General features: G+C 31.1%; 1 protein-coding gene across 3 annotated transcripts in view; it reads left to right on the plus strand.

The window, feature by feature from the left end:
* Window positions 1-23,193, plus strand: part of ine (inebriated) — a 130,315-nt gene that overhangs the window by 23,576 nt on the left and 83,546 nt on the right. Inside the window, exon 1 of one of the 3 annotated variants that reach the window (XM_014424741.2) lies at window positions 5,573-5,742. The exons of the other annotated variants lie outside the window; for them this stretch is intronic. Within the exon in view, the coding sequence (XP_014280227.1) occupies window positions 5,702-5,742 (41 nt within the window). The 5' untranslated portion in view covers window positions 5,573-5,701. Of the gene's footprint in view, window positions 1-5,572; window positions 5,743-23,193 lie in introns of those variants that run through there. 3 annotated transcript variants of the gene reach the window in all.

The following is a 23,193-nucleotide window of genomic DNA, read 5'->3' on the forward strand; positions in this document are numbered from 1 at the left end:
CATTATATATTTGTATAATTATATAATACCTAATTATAGTTACAGCTCACTATGTTACCAAATAAGGGTGGTACAATCTCGCCAAGTGAACATATTTTAATGATAATGAGATAACTTGATAACCATAAAAGCACCGCAGGGTTTAGGTCATGTCCGATTCCTGGTCGGACCTTTATAGGAGGACGGATGCCCTGTCCAATGCTGGAACTGCCTACACTATACGGTCACATAATGAAATACTGTGACCAGAAATATGATTGTCCGAGATATGGAGGACCCCACCTTCTAGCACAATGCAAGTGGACCTCCTAAATGCGTTCTATGCAAGGGCAAGGTCGAACACCTGGCTACTTCTAAAGATTGTCCGGTTCGGCTGGAGCTCCTGAAGAAGAGTCGGCCAAGCGAGAAGTAGCTGTACCAGCGCCGACGCTAACGCAGTCCAGAAATCCAAGCCGACCTCTTATGGGAAGACATCGCCTTCTCTGAACTAATGGGAGGAACGCCAGCTACGAAGAAGCATCAGCCGACTCAGCCTGCCCCAGCGGTGAGTGGTTCTGGCATGCCAAACAGCTGTGCACTCGCATGGACCAGATGATGGGCATGATGACGATGCTTGTGGAGATAATGGGCAAGATTCTTGCTTGCTCATTATGCCTGAGCACATAGTCATCAATCACAATGTCAGAGGCCTCTCACCGAAGCAGGCTGAAATCGATCTTCTCCTGCAGCAGCATAGACCATCGGTAGTGGTGCTGACAGACCCACCGCCTCGTCACAGATGTACTTTCAAGGGTACTTCACATGCCGATAGGCCTGCTCGCCTGGTTCTCGTGAAGGATTCATGATACTGGTTTGGAGGGTCATCCCGAACCCTGTGATGTCGACCGAGGAATGTGCGGTTTAAACACCATTACACGTTCACCTGTGTTTATAGCAGACCTTGGTCTGGTCTCACGTCCGTGAAGCTGCTACTGCAACACGAACAAACATACCAAAGTTCTATCCCCTCCCCAACGTTATTAGGAAGCCACTGTAGCATATTTTCACTCTGATTGGCCAGCGGAACAACCTGCGCAATGTCTTTCAGCGCACGCGTGACTGCATCTTAAAACCGGTCATCAATGCGATGACCCGACAGATAACTGCACTCATGCGTGACTGGACGACCACACTCTGGCAGTCTTCGAACGGCTCCTACACCACCACTTTATGGGGCACTGCGGGGAAGCCGATGTTATACCCTTCGAGCAGACTAGATTTCAGCGAGATGTCCCCTGCGAACACCATCTGGCGAAGCTTCCAGAGTACACCATAGTCCAGATGAAGAAGAACTGTGCGACAGCATTCATTTATCTGGACTGGAGAAGATGAAGTTCCCCGCTGCTCTATGCCGAATGATCGGAAGCTATATTGGTGGAAGATCTTTCGCCGTTCGGGTAGGCGTGGACTTCTTCCCTCGGTCCCCACCACCTGCGGAGTTCCTCAAGGCTCTGTGCTGGGACCCCTACTGTTCGTCGTTTTTACGGCACCAGTAGTCGCCCTCAAGCACCCTGAGACAGTGGTAGCAGCCTAATCAGACGATAACCGGATCTACACCTCCAGCATGAGTCCGAAGGTAGCCTGCAAACATGCTGAAAATGCTTCTGCCACCATCGTAGCAGCACTAAAGATGGACGGAAGTCCTACAGGCTCTACCACCTGCTCATTTCACAGCTGATCACACTTCGGCTCAAGTTGAAGATTTACAAGGCAATCATCCACCCGATCTGCTCTATGATGCCCCGCTTCTGCGACACCTCTTCAAGTCCACGCTGAAAAAGCTGCAGAGTTTCTAGGATTCCCTCCTTCGGCGAATAGTCAGTGGAAGCTCACTCCAAAGAACCAGGAACAGTGCTATCCATGATGAGCTCCAGCTCCCCTCTGTGCCGGAGTTCATAAGCCGCAGGCACATCAAGTTTTTTGATGAGCTGAAGACATGTGCTAACGTGTTTAGAGAGCTTGCCCTTCCACCAAGACCAGGAGGATGGCAAAGCACTGTCCTCTTGGCCGAGGGAAGGGCTTCGGGCTCTGCAGTCATCTTAAACCTTTTATCCCCCAGTGAAATCTAGTTAATAAAGGAGGTAAGGGAAAAAAAAGACATAAAAGATTCAGTAATGAAACTAAACAGATAATAGTTCAGTTATTACGTTAAAAAAATTAATTCAATTGATTGCGTCAAAAACGTGATTGTATCTGAGTGATAGCAATCGTTTATACCTTTAACAAGCAACTTGAGTGGTCGGTTTGGTTGAATTGCCTATTGATGTACACCCCTCCTGGCACAATCTCTCCTTATTTTACTACAGTTAATTATACTGGTTGTTACGATTAGATATTTACCATATTACTATTATAATCATATTAATATTATTTATTTCTTCAAATTCTCATAAAAATATTTAAATACAATCCATGGCTAAGCGAAAACTGCATTTATATTCAAGCTGTAGAAGGACTAGGTTTCTTAGAATCCTGACCTCAAAATAACACGACTCTCTCAGCCATAGATAAGAATGACTATTACAGTTTATAATATTTCTAGATATTATAAATTGATTCCCATAAAATAAGTAAGGAACCCTGAAGTTCTTATCCATGCTTTAGGGTTCCTTCTAATGAAAAGTCATTTTTGTTTTTAATGTCTTTTGTCCTCTAATTTCTAAAGATACTTTGTGCCTTTAAATGAAAAACTTTAATTTTCTTAATCTTATAAACCTTTTTGGATAATTACCTCTTAGTTCAAAATCTTGAAGGACCCAAGAGTTCAAAAATATTAGTAATTCAATTACATGACCAAACTTATTAGCATTTCGTAGTTCGACATCTCTGCTCCTTGTCGTTAGATTTATCCACTATTTCATATCATTACTGTAATCAAATGGTACTGGGTTCCTACCCCGATATGAAAATTTATTCTAAAGAAAATTCAGTGTACCATTTCAATACTAATTTGAACCATCTATCAATTACCATAATTAAATGTGTGCTTTACCCGCTAACCTAACTTATATCTCTGTAAATATAGTGTGAATATGCTCTCTGATTCCTTTTACTATTTCTTGTAAATACATGAAAGAATTTAATGTTATACAAAAAAAATAGATATATATATACATAATAAGTGCGGGATCTAACTGAGTAGTATAAGTAAACACTGTAATGTTATATAAATCCCAGCAGAATGTAAATAAAGTCAGTACAACACGAGGAGGCCCCTCACCTCCGGACTCAAAATAGCTGCTGAACGGATAGCTCATATGTAAAATTAAATATAAGGAAGTAAAAGGTAAGACACAACACGAATTACTTTTTCTTTCTACACAGTAATGCACTACTAACTCACATTTTATTTCTGTTTTAGAGGGTTCGGAAAAAAAAATAAATAAATAAAGTCAGTATTATCCAAACAGTCTAGGTGTTCACTTCGTTCCCCACTATCTCTCTTTGTTTAGGCCCTCCCGTTACCGAGTATATTAACTTGCACACACAAATAAATATTACAATAGTATCAACCCCTTTTCTAGCCCAAGATCCTAAAAATTATTGTATCAAATTTTTAAGTCTGTTCGTGTATGGTTATATTACAATATTTCGACATGGAAACTTAACGAATTCACACGTTTTATTGCTTAATTTACACAGTGATATTCCAAGAATATTTCCACAATTTGAGCAAAAAATTGAAAAAATATGGTTAGCCCGTTTCTGAATATGTAACGTTTTTTGCGTCCGATGATTTTTTATCTTTCGTCATACGTGCAACCTCCCTCTGAAATTCTCTTCCCATCTCCATTCGCCAGTCCTCATCCATTCTCTCCTTTAAACAACACCTATTCCTTCATTTATTGTATAACCAAACCTCCACATCTTTGTAATCAAATAAATAGGCAGGTATTGATTAACATTATAAACAGTAGTAAAGCCAATATACCAATGTAATTTCATTCTACTATCTGAAAATTTGTAAACGCTCGCCAGATAAAAATCTCACTATATGAACCATGTATTTATTCTTAGGGGACATATGTCCCAGAATAAAGTTATTTTTTCATTTCATTCATGATTTTTCAGGTCTCAAACTATCCACGGGTTCCCACCAAAAATTCGTATCCCGCCTAAAATATCCAGGCCTGAAAAAAATACAAATAAAATAAACTTATTATTCTGCAAACAAGATGTTATAGTTCAATTTATAACCTCAGGATCCGACCTTAAGATGGATTCTTGCGAATCTAATATTTGTAAAAAAAAAAAAAAACTTCTGAAAATAAAATAATGTATTAATATTTTATTGATAATGATAGTTAGTATTATAATATTTATTAGTATATTTTTATATATACTAGTATATATTTATGTATAAAACCGACTCTATAAAAGATATTGATCTGTCCTGTACTTACATATGGAGCGGAAACGTGGAGCTTCTCCAAAAGAGATGAAAGCAAGTTGCTGGTCTTTGAATGAAAATTACTAGGTCGCACTTATGGACCAATACTCAGTAGTCCGTTCATGTGTATACAGCGTCTAAAATGGGCGGGTCATGTAGCCAGGATGGATGAGAATAGCCGAACCCCGACAAGCCCAGAAAGAAAAAGAAGAGTTGGAAGACCTAGAGTGCGCTGGATGGATGGGATCGACGCAGATAGTAGAGCTCTTCTTGTACTAGCTAACTGGAGAACAGCTGCAAGAGAGAGAGAGACCAATAGGCGAGATTAATTGAGGAGGCCAAGATTCAGCGATGAGTTGTAGCATCCATGTTGATGATGATATATTTATATAATGATATTTATTAATGATGATATTTTAGTTTTCAAGATATTTTAATTCATATGTTGAAAAACTAATCTTTTCATTTCTGTCATTTTTTTTTTCGCTTTTCGCCTTTCTATCTCGGTGTAGGGTCATTATACATTTTTGAATTATAGCTCATCACAAAGCGATGAAATTCTAAATATTTCTGCCACAGTATTCAGCTGAAATTTTTATTTTTCGAGATATTTTAATCTAAAACACATCCAGCGTTGCCCCCACCATTTCTGTTTCAGCTCTAGCGTTCTCTTGCGTCAATTTACGCCCGAATAATTTTTCTTTTTGAGTTGTGAAAACGTCAGTAAAGAAATTTCACTTCAATAGCTACGCAGTTATGTTTTCGATGAATTCATTTATTTTATTCATTTTTTTTACAATCGAATTATTCTTCAATGGCCAGAAAGTTGAAGTGACAAATATCCCGTGGCCTGCTAAATCTTAAATGGTATTTATGAGGAAATTCCTATCTGGACAAGCACAGTTTGAGGATATGAAAAGCGTATTATTATTATTTTTACGTTGTAATAGGCAAATGTTTGTCGCAAAGATTTGTTTATTCCTTTGGAGTATAAAAAATCAGTTTTATAGCGGAAAATAAATTATGTTCCCCTCTCCTCTTCTCTCCATCCCTTCCCCCGAGCACCCAAGCTGTTCCGGATTGGCTTTTACATTTTATGGTAGCCTTAAGTGTATATAACCCAGAACCTCATCTGTTTTTCATACGGTCGTTATTGAGTCGTAGACGAGTTGAAGCCTCGCGGTGTTTGCGTCAGCTCATTTACTAGCTTCGTAATTGTTTGCGAGTGATCCTTGAAGGCAACAATATATCCTTATTAGCAACTTCGTGGCAATGGGTAATACCCAATTCGGACGGCGTGTTTCCATTTGGGTGTAAGTTTTTTTATTTCTTATTGTGTAAAATTAACCCATAGTTCATATAACCAAAATGTATTCTAATTTTTCCTGTGTTTTTTAATCTTGCCTTAACAAACACCACGAGTGCTTTATTTCTATATTTATGTCTTGCAAGTTTTTGAAATACTACGTCCTCCTTTTCAGCATCTATCTAAAATATAACAATAATATTTTCTTACCCATGTGAGGGTCACAAGGCTAATCCAGTAATAAAGAAGTATATAAAGTAAAAAAATATTTTAATGTATTAATGATATTTTTTTCTAAAACTTTTTAATTACATGGATTTTTAATATTTTAATGCAAACAATTAATCTAATCTAACCTTTATAACATAATTTTTGTTTCCTTATCTAATGAGGGTATTATTTTAAGAGTGGCAAGTTTTAAAATATATGGAAAAAATACTATGAAGCTTGGCAATGCCTAGAAATGAAAAAAATACAATCAAAAGAAAATTTTTTCATAAGAAAATCCTTAGAACGTACATTAAACATAAAAGATTTTAAATTTATTCCTGAAATGTGAAATCAAATCAGTAATTTGATATACTACAAATAATTATAGTTATAACAAAACAGGATTATTCTTCATCTCGAGTCCCTTACAATTTTTTATCTTTCATTCTCTTAAAACCTCGTGATTGAAAATGTTAGTTATTCTGTATTTTAAAACTCCTAATTTACCCAATAATAGATTGGGTAAGTAAGCGAAAGTATGTTAAAAGACTTATTTAATTATTTAACATTTTGTTCAATAGAATAATTATCAATTAATCGGTTAGAAGTAGTCGTAGAAAAACGGATTAAAAAATATTATCAAATTATAGGTGCTGAAGATAGAGACCTATTTCATACCTAAAACGTGCTTTAATATCTATAAAGCAATATTATGTTTTAATTATTGGCGTTAAGGGAAGACAAAAATTGTAATGGTGAAGATATTAAACGAAAACAATTAAAAAAATAAAAATCTATTTGTTGTCTAATTATGTACGTATTTAGTTAGTTAAAATTGTCAAACTTGCTTAGATAATAAAGCACGGAACTTCAGTTTTATTAACTGAAAATTTTATTCTTTATCTTAAGTTAAAGTTCTAGTATCTCACATTGGCATATTTTCATGGCTGCAATATTGTTTTACCATGCGTTTTTTCTCATTCTATTTATAGAATGTCGTGTAGAGTTACTTTTTTTCATTGTATTCTTTGAAAAATTAATTTTATTGTATTAGGTATTTACTTAATCATATTCTGTTATGCAGCAATTTGTCTTGGGCAAAATTTATCAAATTCGGATTCTGATAGTAATCCCTGTAATTATCTGTACTATATTATGTATAGTATACTATATACTATATTATGTTTCTTCATCTTGAGAATTTTAAGTACAATCTATCTGTAGAAATTTGCGTTTCCATATCCGTAATGAGTATATGATCAAGTGCAGCTGATGAATTGAACAATATCTGAAATTGAACCGTAAAAAAAACAGATGACCTAATTAAAACATGTAATTAATGAAATTTTATTTAAATTTAAGATAAAGTTTTAAATTAGATGAAAACTATATATAGATTACTCAAAATTGATGAGTTTGCCAACGACAGCTAGAGAGGGAAAGTAAAAAATGGCGACTGTTTCAATACGTTAAAAAAAAAAATGAATTATTCCTTCGAAGCTCCTTATCTTTAAAACTACTTACAATGCTAAAACACCTGATAAAAGAACATAATTTAAATTAGAGTAAATTTGTTAAAATATAACATATAATAGTTCAATAGTTAGTTTACGTTCAATATTTCCCGAGATATATTTCCCGAGACTTTTTTAAATAGCAACATTTTATAACGAAATAACAACAAATCAGTAGGTAGTGAATTTATTTTATGATAACTATATCTCAGGAACTATTTCAGATACAGATAACAGTCTGTACTCTTATTAAAGCCATATGAATGTACTATAAAGTAATTTATATTGTTTATCTTCGTAGGAGTAATAGTTTTTATGATATTGGCCAAAATAGATTCATAAAATGTTGATTTCTCGATGTTTTGTAAAACCTTTTGGTTTATATCGGAGGAACTATTAGACGTACTGATGTCTATTAAGTCTCAATTTTTATATAATTTACTCTACTTTAAACAACATGATATGAAGGTTTTTAGTGTTCTTATTAGTTATAAAGAAATGGAGCTTCGAATGAAAAATGAGCGAAAATGTGAGGGTTTTGTAGAATAAAATAAAATTCAGGGGGTATGCATCTTAAATTCTTCAATATTTACTGTATTCCTTATAAGGTCTATGTAAAAATTGAATCTTTTTCAGAAAGGAAATAACGCACCATGATTGAAAAAAAAAAATTAAAAACCGAATTATTTGTGTCTTCAAAACATCCATAATTTTTTTATTAACCTAACTATAGCTGGCAGAAATTTTGACTCTTAAATGTATATAGTTTTTAATAAAGTAATAAAAAATTGTGATGAAATAACTTTTTTTTCTCAGGCTCTTGGACTGTACGTACAGTTTCTGTTATGAAACAAGTTATCTAAAATTGAGAACACAATTTAACTATATGATGTTGCATTAATTGTTATTTTCCAAATAGAGGTTAGTGATTTATGTTCCATTTCCCTGCGAACCATGGAAACGGAACATAAATCACTGATATTATTAAGCCTTCCTCAGTAAATGGTGTATTAACGCAAAAAATAAATTTTCAAAACTGCTTTTTAGTTCCTGAATTTAGCGTGATCAAAGAAATTATATATTTGTTGGGATAACACAGTAGAATTTCTCTATTTTCTTATAATTATGATATTTATAATTTTATGAACTAGAGCTTAAAAGTTAATTGCAAAATTAGTATTATTAATGCTCACATAATTTAATATTTAATAATTTATAATATACTGATAACTAATTATCACATAATAATTAATATATAATTTATAATTATTTAAAAATTGTTTATCTAATTTAATATTTAGATTTAAGTAATTTAACATTATTATTTTGAAATTTAGAATTTTTATTATTTGTAATCACCCATCATTTCAAGACTGGAGTGCACATTATCGTAAGTTTCATCCCAATAAATCTTGTACTACTTACATAATGTTACATATTAGTCCATATTTACCTAATAAGTCTACCAGGGTAAAGTCGAGGGACGTACTCATTAAAAAATACTTCTTAAAATAACAAATTAATTGTTATGAGGTAAAAAAATAGGTTTCATTTTTACTTCACTTCTAAATTTTATTGGTGTAATTATTGTTTATTAAAGTATTAATAAATAGTATTTTTTATCTGATCCCTAATTACCTAAATACCTGATCTTATAAGAGTCAACAGCTTTGTTTATTTTTTTTCTTTAAGTCCTTTGACTCCTCTTTTTATTTTAATACTGTTATATGAGTACACTTATTATTAAAATAATTTTAAAAAGTCTTATATTCAAATTTGAAGAAAACTATAATATTTAATTTTAATGTGCCAATAATGTATTATCCAGATGTGTATTAATGTTTTGATAACTGTTGAAGAGATTGAACTTACTTCCTGTACCTTGGGCTCTCCAATGTATACTTAATGGACTCAAAATTTTAATGCAAAAATTCGATTCTCTATCTATTTTCATAAGTAATATAATTACTAATAATATTAATACGCAATAAATAATAATTATGATTATAAAGATTATTTTCTTGATTAAAATTGCCTACCAATCTCCCCTCCCCTTTTGATGGCATCAATTCTTGGGCTCAGGATCGCCCAACATTAAATCCGGACCTGTCTTTCATAACATAACGTAGTTTACTGTAGCTCAGTTGTCTTTACCATTGATAAGAGATTGTGTTAAGTGTTACCTGAAGTGTCTTAATAGCACTTGAGACATCTATTTAGTAGCACAAATTTAATAATATACCTACTTCTCTTATTCTAAAAAAATAATTTTATGTAACAACATATACATGTGTAATAAAATAAATTTATAGAAAAATAAATATAATAGAATCACGAATATTCACTCTATTAAATTCTTAAAATATTTTTTTTTTTTCAATCCATATTTTTGGGCATCATCGTTTTATGTTTATTTAGGCATGTGATATTATCTTTTTTTTCATTTTATTTTCAATTCACGCTTAAATATTTTAATTCACACTCATAAGTTTCATGATTTGCATTGTTGGTTATGAATTAGTTTTTTAAGTTAGTTTTCCTCGTAGGTCAACATACTGTATTAACGACATTTAATTGCCATGCCTCAAAATACAGTTTTTATATGATAGTTGCTATTCTTTTAAGTTGGGTGCGAAAACTTGACGTGTTAAGGACTACTTTAAATTAAAACGGATGGTATTCATTCTCCCTCTCCCTGATTTTCTCGGTGAAGATTACTTATGACGAAGTTACAGATTGAGAAACAATATTTTACTTATTTCTACATATATTTTTTAATATTGCTATTAGATTTTTATTTACTGCGTAATATTTAACCAAACTTATAATAATATACTCAAGAAGAAATGAACTTCTTCATGGAGATATTTCCTTCTTAGAAAAACAGACTTATGGGCCTACAGATGCCACTTTTAAAGAACAAGGATACGATAATTTAATATGACGAATACGATTTAGTCATAATCACGCTCGACATCCAAATTTTTACCCAATTTAAGAGGCTGGGTAGACCCCAGAAGGGCTCCAAAATAGAATCTAGGAGAGTGAGAAAAATTTTATATTAAATTTGTATTCAGCAGAAAATATTTTTTTTTTTAAACAACTGTCTTACACCTTTGTTCCGATTCTGGTACATGCGCGGATCGTTTGTTCAAAATCCACCTTCAGTAAGTCTTTCCCACAACAAGAAATAAAAATGACGATAACGTAAAATATTCAACACTAAAAAGCGGTCATCCCTCTGAGTGCTCATCCTTCTTCGTCCAGAGAAGAAAACTTGGTCCTTGAGTATTATCCTGTTTCCTGGTAACGGTGGAATGTCCTTCGAACAGCAGTTCTTGGAATATTTAGTATTCTCGTAATATTTACTTGGATTCTTGCATCTCTCTGTAGCGCAATCATTCTGGCCACATAAGTAGCACTTAAAACAAGTTTTTAACAATAATATTTAATTTTTTGGATCTTTTTTTTTTTTTTAATTTATTTAATGTAATTTACAACTGTACAAAATAATACAATAAGTAAATATGTTGTATGTTTCATATAAACTTGATAATCTTAGGAAGGAACCACCCATTGGTGGTACTTCAAACATTAATTTAAATTAGAAGGTCCCCTGGGCATCTTCTTTTCAGACGCCTCGGAGGATTATCAGGGATTGTTAAGGATGATAGATTAAGAATTAATGGGTTAGGATGGTTAAGGAGTTGGGAATGAAAAGACAGCATATCAGAGGCATATCTGTTTTGGGCCAAATCTGCAACGAATGGGATGTTAAGGTTTTTCTTTTTCAGTCTAAAATTAAAACAGAACTAACCAAATGAGAAACATTGTTATGAATTATAGATAAAAAACAAGCAATATTGATGATTTATTTCTCTTTACAATTAAATTTACTTATCAATTTTTATAAACTTTTACGATACATTTGTTTCTTATAAAAATACATATTTAACATATTTTAGGGATAGCCAATTCTTTTTTGGCTCTCATTGTATATTTGAAAATTTCTCCTATTCCTTTGTCAGATAATTTCATATCTTAATGGCATCAAATTAAATTATAAAAGTGAATTTATTTTTTTTTATATATATCTTATTGAATATTCATTAATTTAATGTACTAATTATGGTAATTTTCTTTTACAGGTAAGTTTTTGATTACTTTATGTCTTCCCAGTTGGTGAGTAGCGTTTATCATTTCTACAATATACATTGTGAAAGTAATCTACTAAATACTTCTTTAGTGAATAAACCCGAAAAATTGATGTTTATGAACACTGGTTCTCTGAAATATATAATGAGTTTTATTAATTCAAACAAATCAATTAATATTTGTTTCAAATTTAACTTGAAAAATCCCAAAGTTTTAATAATTATTTTATAGTTATATAATTTAAAATTGAAGCGGTAAGTGGATGAAGAGGCTGTATAACATTTTTTGTATCTTTAGTGATAATGAAGTAAGAAGGTGCCTATCTAAGTAGTGTGAGATATTGTAATCTCAAAATTCAATTAATAACTGAAATACCTAAATGTAGAAGGCACTACGTTGTTTGTTTATTGTTGCTTAAAGGCGTAAAACCCTGTAGTCATCAACAGCTATGGCATGCTATTATGATGAAGCTACAAAAACAATAATAAAAAATATAATAATAAATAATAAATTTAAAAAATAAACAAAAAAAAAAAAAAAGAAGAGTTATAATTTAGAAAGAAGGCGATGCGCCACTAAAAATGTAAACACCAATGCAACTTTAGCTTCCTCATCTGTGAGAGCTTCTGATAAATTTGGGGTGAGTCCTATCCTGTTTATTATTGGCAAATAGTGAGTACATTCTTCAAAAATATGTCTAATCGTAAGAATGGACTGACAATATTTGCACGTTGGAGGTGGCAGTTTTCTGATCAGGTGAGAGTGCGTGAGGAATTACCAATTCTCAAGCGGGTTAGAGCAACATCTAAGGGGAGAAGGGACTGCGAAAGAAATGAATCTTGTTTTCTTAAAATTTACTATTTGTAATATAACCCCTTCGTCCACTAAACACTTATTATAATATTAAAAAAAAAAGTAATGCACTTGTGTATATACTCAACTGTTTCTAGTAATTCCAATATTATTGTATTATTTCGTTTCGTTTCTTTTGAACATCGAAGATATAAATTATAAATGAAATCTATTAATCGCAACTTGACACAAAGTAAGGCCAGTCGAAAAGTCATTTGGACAAAAATCACAATCCATTCTGAAGTAGACATATTTTCGGTGGAAATAAATATATACCATTAAATTACATCTTACTTCATAATAAGTGTTATAGAATATTTTTGTTTTCATTTTTATTTTTATTTTATCATCATCATAACAAAAGTAAATTATAGTGACTTTTTTTCGTAATGTATAATTGTTTCATATTAATAATAAACAACAGTAAATTGTTATAAAATAATAGTAATTATGTTTAGAAATTATATTTTATATATTATGCATATAAAATATTACAATAACATTAATACTGTTGAAAACAATAAAGTAGTATAATACCATTGCCCGAACTCAGCCAAGATTTTGCTCCTTCCCGTAATACGTCGTCGCAGCAACGCGCTGGGGCCTGTTTCACATTGAAAGCTAATAGTATTACTCTATAAAGATAGAGACGACTATCAGTGATATTGCATGAGTTTAAAAGTAAAAAATTATCTGGCAGAATTGTATAAGTCAGTGAAATTGTACCAAACACAAACTACAAGATTAATATTATTAACCTTAATAAGCGCCTAGAAGATTAATATTATCACTTTGTACTTTACTATGAAACAGGACCCTGGTGTTATTAAATATACTACATGGTGAACATGAACAACCAGTAACAAAGTGCTTTTTGGAGGGGTCCATTTTTAAATTGTGTGCGTTGTTTTAAATACACTCAGTTACTGAAATTTTCTGTACTGGGAATTTAGGTGATGACTAATATTCCAATCAAATCGGGCTGGAGTACTTCACCAATATTATTGTTAGTTATTTATTTAACAACAATTCGCATCACCTCTATGAAGAAATAATCACAATTAATTTTAATTATGCATTCACTAGGTTACTTTAATTATACCAAATTTTTAACTTAATACTAATTAAAAACAAGAGGACAAAAAGTTGTTGAATAAATAGTAACAATTATATAGGTAAATTATTTAATTAAGTCCGATTTAAGTGTACTACAAGTTGCATTTTTTACTTTCACTTAAATATATAATATATTTGTAAAAAATTCGAATTTGAATTTTCAACGGACATAACGTTTTGAATTCTTCTTAGTCCAAATAATCAAGTCTTTCAAAATGGTTTGTGCGTAATCAATCTGTGCGTAATCAAAGTGAAACTACATATTTAAGGAAAGTATTTACCTGGGACGTGACAGCAACTTTTTTCAATAAAATCGACCGACAAAAAGTGTCACTTTAGAGAATCGATTTTTTATTTTATTTTCTCAAAAACGTTTGGGGCGTTTGATTTTGATTAAACTCGGCATGTCAATGTACAATTAATTAGAATGGCCAGAAATGCCACTTTAGAGAATGGATTTTCCACACTTTTTTTTCATTTTCCTCAAAAATGGCTTTAACGATTTTGATTAAACTCTGTATGTCAATGTACAATTAAATCGACTGAGCAGAAATTCCACTGTAGAAAATCGATTTTCCACACTTTTTTCGGTTTTCTCCAAAATGGTTAGAGCCATTTTTTTATTAAACGTGATATGCCATGGTATAATCAAATTCCCTTTAATATCAACTAGGTCTTATCCTTAATAAAATACTCTGGCAGGGCTTAAATGACGAATTTTTAACTTGTCTACTCCTAAAGTACCTTCCATTTTCTTTGTTTGGAAACAAAAAACAGTTCTTATTGTTAGCAATAATAAACAATGAATAAGTACAAAATATTAAAGAATTTGATGAATAAATGAAGGAGAAAAATGAAAAAATATCTGACTCGAACGGGAAAAGACCTGAAAAAACCGGCCAACCGACTGCACTGTGGCTTCGTTATCTTTTATGAATTGTATTTTTGGCAGGAACAAAATTTATATTTGTAATTTTAACTTGTAGGAACCTTAAATATGAATTTTTTAAGTAATTTTGTTCATAATTTTCGTATTCTTTAGTCTTCAGATTATTTTTTGTTTTTACCAAAATCACAAAATTAGGGATAACTTTAATCTGAGTTCATTAATCTACACAATACTTGGGATCGTATGTAAGGTTGTATGTTATAGTTGTGTTATGCGGTGTACCGCACCATATATATTTAATTGCTTTGACTAAGATAACATTGTTAGGTAGGAGAACACTCTATCCATAGCAGAATATCGACACGTTGACTGAAATGGATAAGGCATGTCGCTAGGATGTAGATGAAGATATAGCCAGGAAGTTCCTTGAGGATAGACCATATTTGTCAAGGAAGATCAGGCCGAGGCTGCGATGGTTAGATAGTGCGGCAGGAGGTGCATTCATTGCAATCGGTCCTTATCGTTTTACAAAAAACATTTAATGCATTGTTTAGTGATATTTGTACTGATTTTGTCGAAATATGCCACTTATAAACTATCATTATTTGAATCAGTCTGAAATCTCAGTCTTATTAAACGCTTATTTTTTTTAGATAATCTTTATTAAAACAAGTAATTATTTATACTTGTATTGAAAACATTATTTAATTTAAACACTAGAATTAAATCCAATGCTAATTTTATATTTATCTCTATTCTTAGATTATATGTTTTTTTTCTTTTTCTTTCTCTTTTAAACTAAAAATCATCAATTACGAAGACAGAAAAATAGCTAATAAAAACTAAAGGCTCCGTTCCATAATATATGTATATATCAAGATATCATTGTTAATTTACGTTCACATTTTCATGAGTAGTGCCTAATAGTTACTCTGACGCTTCACATTAACAACCATAAGTAAGGCTAATCTACTTGTGGCATTTTTCTTTTATATTGATTAATTTATTATCTAGAATTTCATAAGAAATATAGAGCATTATCCATAAAGAACACTTAAATAAAATAAATTTTGATGTAATTACACTTAACTTATTGAGAAATAAAAGCTACATGTAAGCGAACTTTGCTACCTAATCGTAGTGGAGTGCGCCCGTAAGTATATTTAAATTTTACCAGACGTTAGAAAAGCGTTGGTCTACATTTTCTCACATACTTATCCAATTACCTATGTAAATGGCCTTATATATATTTAAGCCTACTATCTTGAGTTATCGTGTTTACATACCTCAGTGCCGTCAAAGTATTGAGGCTATTCAAATACCCTGCAGTAAAATTTTTACAACTATTCCCGACAAACGTTCACTTCTTATTTGCAGAAAGTGATGATGACTAAAAATGAATTATTACGTAAAATGAAATAAAAAATTCATTTCGTCCTCTGAATTAGTGAAAAAAGAAGCCAGCATTTGTGCGAACACCATACATAATCGAAACAATTTGCCCATTTGGCGAACGAGGCGAACCAATCGGGAATCTGGCAGCCTCCTGTCGGACGAGTGGCGCCTACCTGTCGACAGTGAGGATGAAATGCCGGATACTGATGGCGAATACAGTTACTTTCTAGTAACAGTAATTACTCCTACTTTCTTAGTAATTTTACCTCGTATCGATCGTAGGAATCTAATATAAAATTCAGAGTGATGGTTCTGTTCTGCTTAATGTTTCAGATACTAAATCTATTGCAATAATTATTTCTAATGGATTTATAGTTGGTATTGTGTTGAGTGCAGTCCTTGTACAGTTGTCATTCTACTTTTACTTATTACTGTTAGTGATAGTTAAACTATACATTCAGAGTAACTATACGAATCGGTCTTATTAATGCCAACTTCCTAAAAAGTTGTTAAAATAATAATTATTTCTAAAACAATCTCAGAAAAAAAAAATTTTAGTTGGGTATAAAGTTAAATTCCATTTCGATGCTTCAATAAATAGGAATATTATACATAATAAAAAATCGAATGCTGCTCAAAAATAGTTGTTTTGTATTTTTCTCTGTTGAACAAGAAAATCGTAATAAATAATTTAATTAACCCATATTTCTGAGATACAGACGCATAGTGAATATTTAAGTGACAATTTTGGGTTAGATAGAAATTTAATATTTGAAGGTTGGCTACATTGTGCTAGGACTCAATTATTATACAATTTACACTAACACTTGACACAGATGCAGAAAATATTATTGAAGTAAAATTTCTAATCTATTAAAAATGCAGACATTGTTGAATATAATATTTTGTTCGAAGGTTGAATTGGAGGTTTCTAGAAATGGGTCGAGCTCTACTCAAGACACCTCAAGAATATTATATTTTAACCTTTGAAAATTATAAAGAGGCAATTTTCATTACATATTCATACTTATTTTGAAAACAGGAGCTAACAATAAAAAAAAAATAAAAAAAATCATGTCATATTCGTTTTTTTGTTTCAAGGAAAGTTAAATAACACTTCAAATCCTACACACCTTGTTTTATTGAATGTTTCAAACTTTTTTAGCTCATCTTCTATATTTACAGTAGCAGATATTTAACTTATAAATTAGCTTCAAAAACAATACAAATATAAAACAAAATTATAGATTTGATGATAGTCTTATAATTTATAAGTTTGTTGCCTCTTTAGAGATTAGAGGTCCTGCTCAATATTTGGTATAGTTGGCTGAATAGTTCGTTTGACCCAAAGTTCAAGTCCGTAGGTCTAGGTAAGTTTTACGATAGTGTTCTAAATTAGAAGTCTTTGACTATTGAGTGATAAGAAGTCCTGTTGAGTATTTGGTACAGTAGGCAGAATCGTCCTATGAGCTCTTGTTTTTTAATTCTAGTATGTGGGTTGCAGGTGAGTTTTTTATCTAGGATGAAGCCAAGACATCTAGGTAATGGAATGTTAAATAGAGCAGGTGGGCAGACACTGATGCCGAGGGTGAACGTAACAGGGTTCATTTCTGGGTGAGGTATGTTTACACATTAGATTAATGGTTATTAGAATTTATTAATGAAAGAATTTAAATTTTTAAAAAATATATTTAATATTAAACAATAATTAAAGAACTTAAATTGTCTCATTCGTTTTTCTTGCACCGAAAATTAGTAGGAACTGGTTGATTAGGCTTCGGATACGTTTCTACTTTTTTTTTCCAAAGAAATGGAAAAGAACCCTCCTCCTCAGGTTATAACTTTTTTTTTCTATGGAACAAGATATATATAAGCAAAGTATAATGTCCCAACTCTTAAAAAACATATTGCATCTCAACTAAATTTTTAAAACGCCAACTAAAACTTTTTTGTTGTCCTTAAGGGTTCAATTTTTTTTAATATATAGACATTTGACAGCATATTCTTTAAAAAAAAATTCCAGAGAATTAAAGAATATTCAGGGACCCCACGTTCGACTGGAACAACTTCCCTTTCCCCGGTACTATGGTTCATGCACCCTCTAACAAAGCATGCTCCGTGCATCTACGCTTTGATTATGATTTGTGAATGAGGAATTTGGTATCAACTTGAAAGGTTGTCTCATTTACTGAGCCTTCTAATTAGGCGTAGGTTGCCTTCAAATGGATTCTTGTATTTTGTTGGATGACAGGATTCCATGTACGAATCAAGACAAAAACATAAGAGTAATGGAATGAGGATTAAGTGTATTAAAAAAAATTTTGTCGCAAGTATGTAATAATTTTTTTTACATCTTACCGATTAAAATCATTCGTCACTGGGATTAAGCAGATTAATTGTTGAAACATCTTCGTGATTCGAACCGATGTAGTTTAATCGGTCCAAATAAAAGTTTAGACAAATTAGGTTTTAACCGCCCTCAATATAAATAATACAGTCATTTTTGAGACTTAATCGCAGAAAAACTACTTATTTAATTCAAACATATTGTAAAACAGTAAATGCTATTTTGTTAAGTTTAGTGTCTATAATTGATGTATATTTTAGATAGTGAGAATGGAAGTGTGATTATTCATTTATTCCGAAGAAGTTAGTTTTTTATATTTTCCTTAAATGATATATGCATGTTATATGTTTATAGTATTCATTTAGAATGTTTAAATAGAACGATGTTTAACAATTTTGTTAATTATCATTTTATTTTATTCTTATTTATTTTTGTTGAATTTTATTCATTGATGTAATTTTCATTTAAAACATGTAAATATATATAAACAGTAAATACTCTTTCTTGTTATCTTAATTTCATTTTTTTTTATTAGAAATAGTTAAATTACGAAAAATGATAGATCGTTTTATTCTATTTGTTTCATTTTTAATTTATTTTTTCACATTTAATACTAAGCATCATTGGATGTCTATAGTATTCATTTAAACGTTCTACTTATATAAACATCCTTTGTTTTTCCTATTTTTGTAAATTATTATCTTTTCATTTATTTTGTAATTATTATTATTAGAGAATTATTTATTGTTTATATTCTGTATTTTACTCTAAGGACATTATCTAAAAATCATTTTCAATGCCTGTAATATTATTCTAAAGGGACTTGTCCCAGATTAAATAAATAATATTATTATTAAATTATTTAAGTGCAAACTAGTGGGCCGCCCGTAGCTCAGTGGTTAAGACACCGTCTTACCAATTGTCTATTGGCGGTGCTGGTTCGAATTCGGCCTGGGGCGTTGACTTTTTTCATTGAGTGGTGGTCCCACAAAATGAAAAACTTTGACCCCCAACCATGGTTAGGCAGTATAGGACTCCAATGGGAGTCTTGGCCGAAAAAAAAAGGTGCCAACTGAAAATTATGTATAATAAACATAATTATTTTAGTAAATCTACAATAAATCCACTTTTTCACAATAAATGATGTGTGACTAATGCTACTTTTGATCTTACTTAGTCCTACCAAATTATTAACTTATTAGTTACGAAGTAACTCGTAACGTTTACTGTCAGTTGCTTTATTACAAAGTATAGCAGTATAACATTACTGTTTGTCGCCTTTCATTGAGAAAGCATACTGTATCTTTTTCAAATAAAACAAAATCAATGTTTACCGAACAAACATTAATTATCTAAATGACGTATCTTTTTTAAAAAAATGCGAGGGCTAAGTAACCATCACCACGGGAGTTTTCAGTGACCCGATAATTACGTAAAGTTGTTATCTTGTTCGGCCTGTTGAAAATATTATGTCAAGCGAATAAATTGCCGCTTAAATATTTTTTGAGAAATCTACGTGGTCTCGTCAGCAATGAATAATTCATGATTTTCGTCATTTGTTAAATAGTTTACTGAGTACGTTCTAATTGAAGCATCCCATTCCAAAACCACCCGAGTTTAAACTGTTTTTAAATTTATAATTTTTTTTTCTTTAATGCTTGTTATAGTTGTTTGTATTAGATTATCATGAGTTGGAAGGATTTCTTTTAAAATCAGTTAAATCGTGTGTAATTCAAAAATTTTTGGATAAAATCTTTTCACTTTATAATAATCTAGAACACAAGAAGTTTCATATGGTTTAACGCATTTTTCCGATTTCTCCATTATTTATAGAGCGTCCTGTCAAATTGTTTAGAAATAAATCCTATATTCTAGTTACAAATTTAATTAATTGTAAGTACTTCGGGTAAAATAAGTTTTCTGGTCATTGTAAGGTTTTATTTATATAAAAAAACAAAGTTCGAATAGCATGGAAAATTTATTTACATGAAACACCAATAAGCTTGACGAAATCGTTCAACAAATATTAAACTACTGCTTAAAAATAGCTAGTTTGTATTTTTACATCCAGAACACGAAAATCACAATAAAGAATTTAATTAGCCCATATTTCTGAGATACATACGCATAGTGAATATTTAAGTGATAATTTTTGATTTGATGGAAATTTAGTATGCGAATGTTGGCCACGTTGTGATAGGATGCAATTATTATATAATTTACACTAGCAGGTGATCACCATTTATTCACGCTTTATAGATATAATTTCCATTTTATAACTTATAGATAGTGCTACTATAAATTTGTTTTTATTGTCTAAAGCAAAATGGCGCGGAAACGTGCAGTATACAATTTTTGTTACATTTGTAGTAAAATTACATAATTATCGGAGAAATGGATCCGAAGTGATGATTTAGTGAGAAGTATTTACTGCCATAGTGATCAGAATAAAGCTTGAGAAAATTGTTCGACAAATAATATTATAAAGTTTTAACGAAAATACCGTTATAAATTTCAATAAAATAAATTGATTTATATTTGTTCGGCTAAAGTTTAATGTGCAAAATTTATATTCATATATGAATATCATAAAAACTACAACCACTAAAGGGGTACGTGTTATTAACCACTTTATAGTAGGTTAAATTTCCTTTATTTTGAGTGCTAGTAGATATCAGATATATGTACGCCTTATGGTTCTAGAGATATATTTTTTCAAAAATCAAACATTTTATCCGAAGAACTTGAAATTAACATTTTCTGAATTTATTATGTCGAAAGATAAACGTTATAAATTGTGAAATCGTATATATAATACTATTACTATATAAATAGTAAATTTAACTAGCTTTAATTTGAGTACTGGCAGATATCTGTACATCCTGTGGTTCCTGAAATCAAGTTTTTCATAAATTAAACTTACAGTCCGAACCACTATAAATCAATTTATTTTAACAAATATCATTAAAACTACTATTCCTACGTAGATAAAGGTTATAAACTACTTTATAATCCATTAAACTAGCTTTAATTTGAGTGCTAATAGACATCTATAGGTCACAAAGTTCCTGAGATATTTCTCAAAATAAATTCACTAACTACTAATCTTTGAGTACATTTTTATAAAATGTTCCTTTTTTTTAAAAAGTTATATCTCGAGAGCCATTGAACGTAAATAGCTCTATTAGGTCTAATATCTTAGCAAATTTACTCTACTTCAAATGATGTTCTCTTTGGTTTTCTAGTGTTGTTGGTAATTTTAAAGATAAGCATTCTGAATTATGAAAAAATTATGAATGAAAAATTAATTTCTTTTATCCTTTTAATGAAACAGCTGCCATTTTTTATTCCCCTTACCTATATTTGACAGTTTCCCTCATTATCAATTTTGACAATTTCATTGAATTAATCAAAAATTGCGGTGAAATAAATGCCTTTTTATCTTCCCGGCCCTTGTACTATTAAGCTCTTATACTAGTAAGTTATTAAACACACCGATGGAGCAAATATAGCTATAAAAACTATATTTTAATTGACGTATGCGGCATACATAATTAAATCTCACTGTAATCCTTAATAAAATTCTATGAATGTGATGTACCTTCAAGTTAAACTGGTACTAACTACATAAGATGTGAACGGTACGTTCCTGACCCACTCGGAGTTAGTCCTCGGCCCGCTGACCCAGTATCTACCTCTGTGGCAGGAGTGGCCTGTCAGACTAATGGAGATATTTGTTTTGGGTGGGGCTGCACTAGAATCAGAGCAATATGTAATTAGGTAATGATAGGCTAAGACTCAGTAAGAACACATGGTGTGTCATCATGATTCCTCATCACATTTAAATAATGAATGGTCTGAAAAAATAACTTTACTAAAAGTATCATTAAGTAAGTTATTATTTTATCAAATATTAGTAATACCTTATAACTGAGGCTCTTCAAGCAACCAAGTAAATGAGGCTTTAATCGCGAATACTTTAAAACTAATCACAGCATTCTCTAATTAAGTACCATGATAAATTTCTCAACATTGCTAATCCGTACTTCATTTCTACATTTTTGTTATTTTAATGAGAGGCTTAAGTATTATTACTGAAGGACCTGATAGTGAGGTTCCCAGAGTGTTTGATTCAGAAGGTTATGGGTTTGATTCCTACCTTGGTGGGTCCATATTTATTTGGCGGTGGTCCCGAGAAATGACTTAACATTCCCACTCTGGCGTTTTATAAGTCCTCAATGGATGGCTTGAGCTAGAAAAGAAAAAAAGAAGGGGTATCATTTCTGAGCCTACTCGTCAATTGCTACAATTTCATTGAAGGTTTAACATTCATCCTTACTCAAATTCAAATAATAAACTGTCTTACCTAATATTGTAGACTTTGAAAAATTTACTGCTGTGTTTGTTTTTAAAATATTTTTTAAACTATACAAAAGTTTTTATTAATTTTAAACTTTGGTTTAAAAATATTTTCTTTATAATAAAGACGCGGGGATGCTCAAGAATTTCAATCCAAGTTTGAAATTATTTTGATCCAAGTCTAAAATATGCATGATTCAGAAATTTATTTTATCCTGCTTTGCTAGCCGTGTCGGTCAAAATTATTGCAATAGTGTCCTCTTATAGTATAGTGGGGTAATGTACCACTCTATTCGTTTTCTAATATGGATTTTTAAAAAAATGAGTTTTCCTAATTTTATTAAATGATTCTAAATTTGTACAAAATCACCCGTAAAGTAGGTAAAAAAATCTCTCCAAGAAAAAGTAAGTGAGTTCGTTTTTAGTGCCCTCAAAAGCTGTTAAATACTAATTTTCATAAAAAATGAATAATATTTTACGTGCCCAAATTGGCTCAATAACGTTGCTGCCGAATATATTTCTGAACTGATCAAATATATATTTTTTGTTAGTTAATTTTATTCATTTCAGCCTAGATGATTATATAGTTGTCAGAAATATATATATATATATATTTACACC

Source organism: Halyomorpha halys, unplaced genomic scaffold (genome assembly GCF_000696795.3).
Source record: "Halyomorpha halys isolate HHAL.00 unplaced genomic scaffold, Hhal_1.1 Scaffold478.1, whole genome shotgun sequence".
Taxonomy (NCBI): Eukaryota; Metazoa; Arthropoda; class Insecta; order Hemiptera; family Pentatomidae; genus Halyomorpha; species Halyomorpha halys.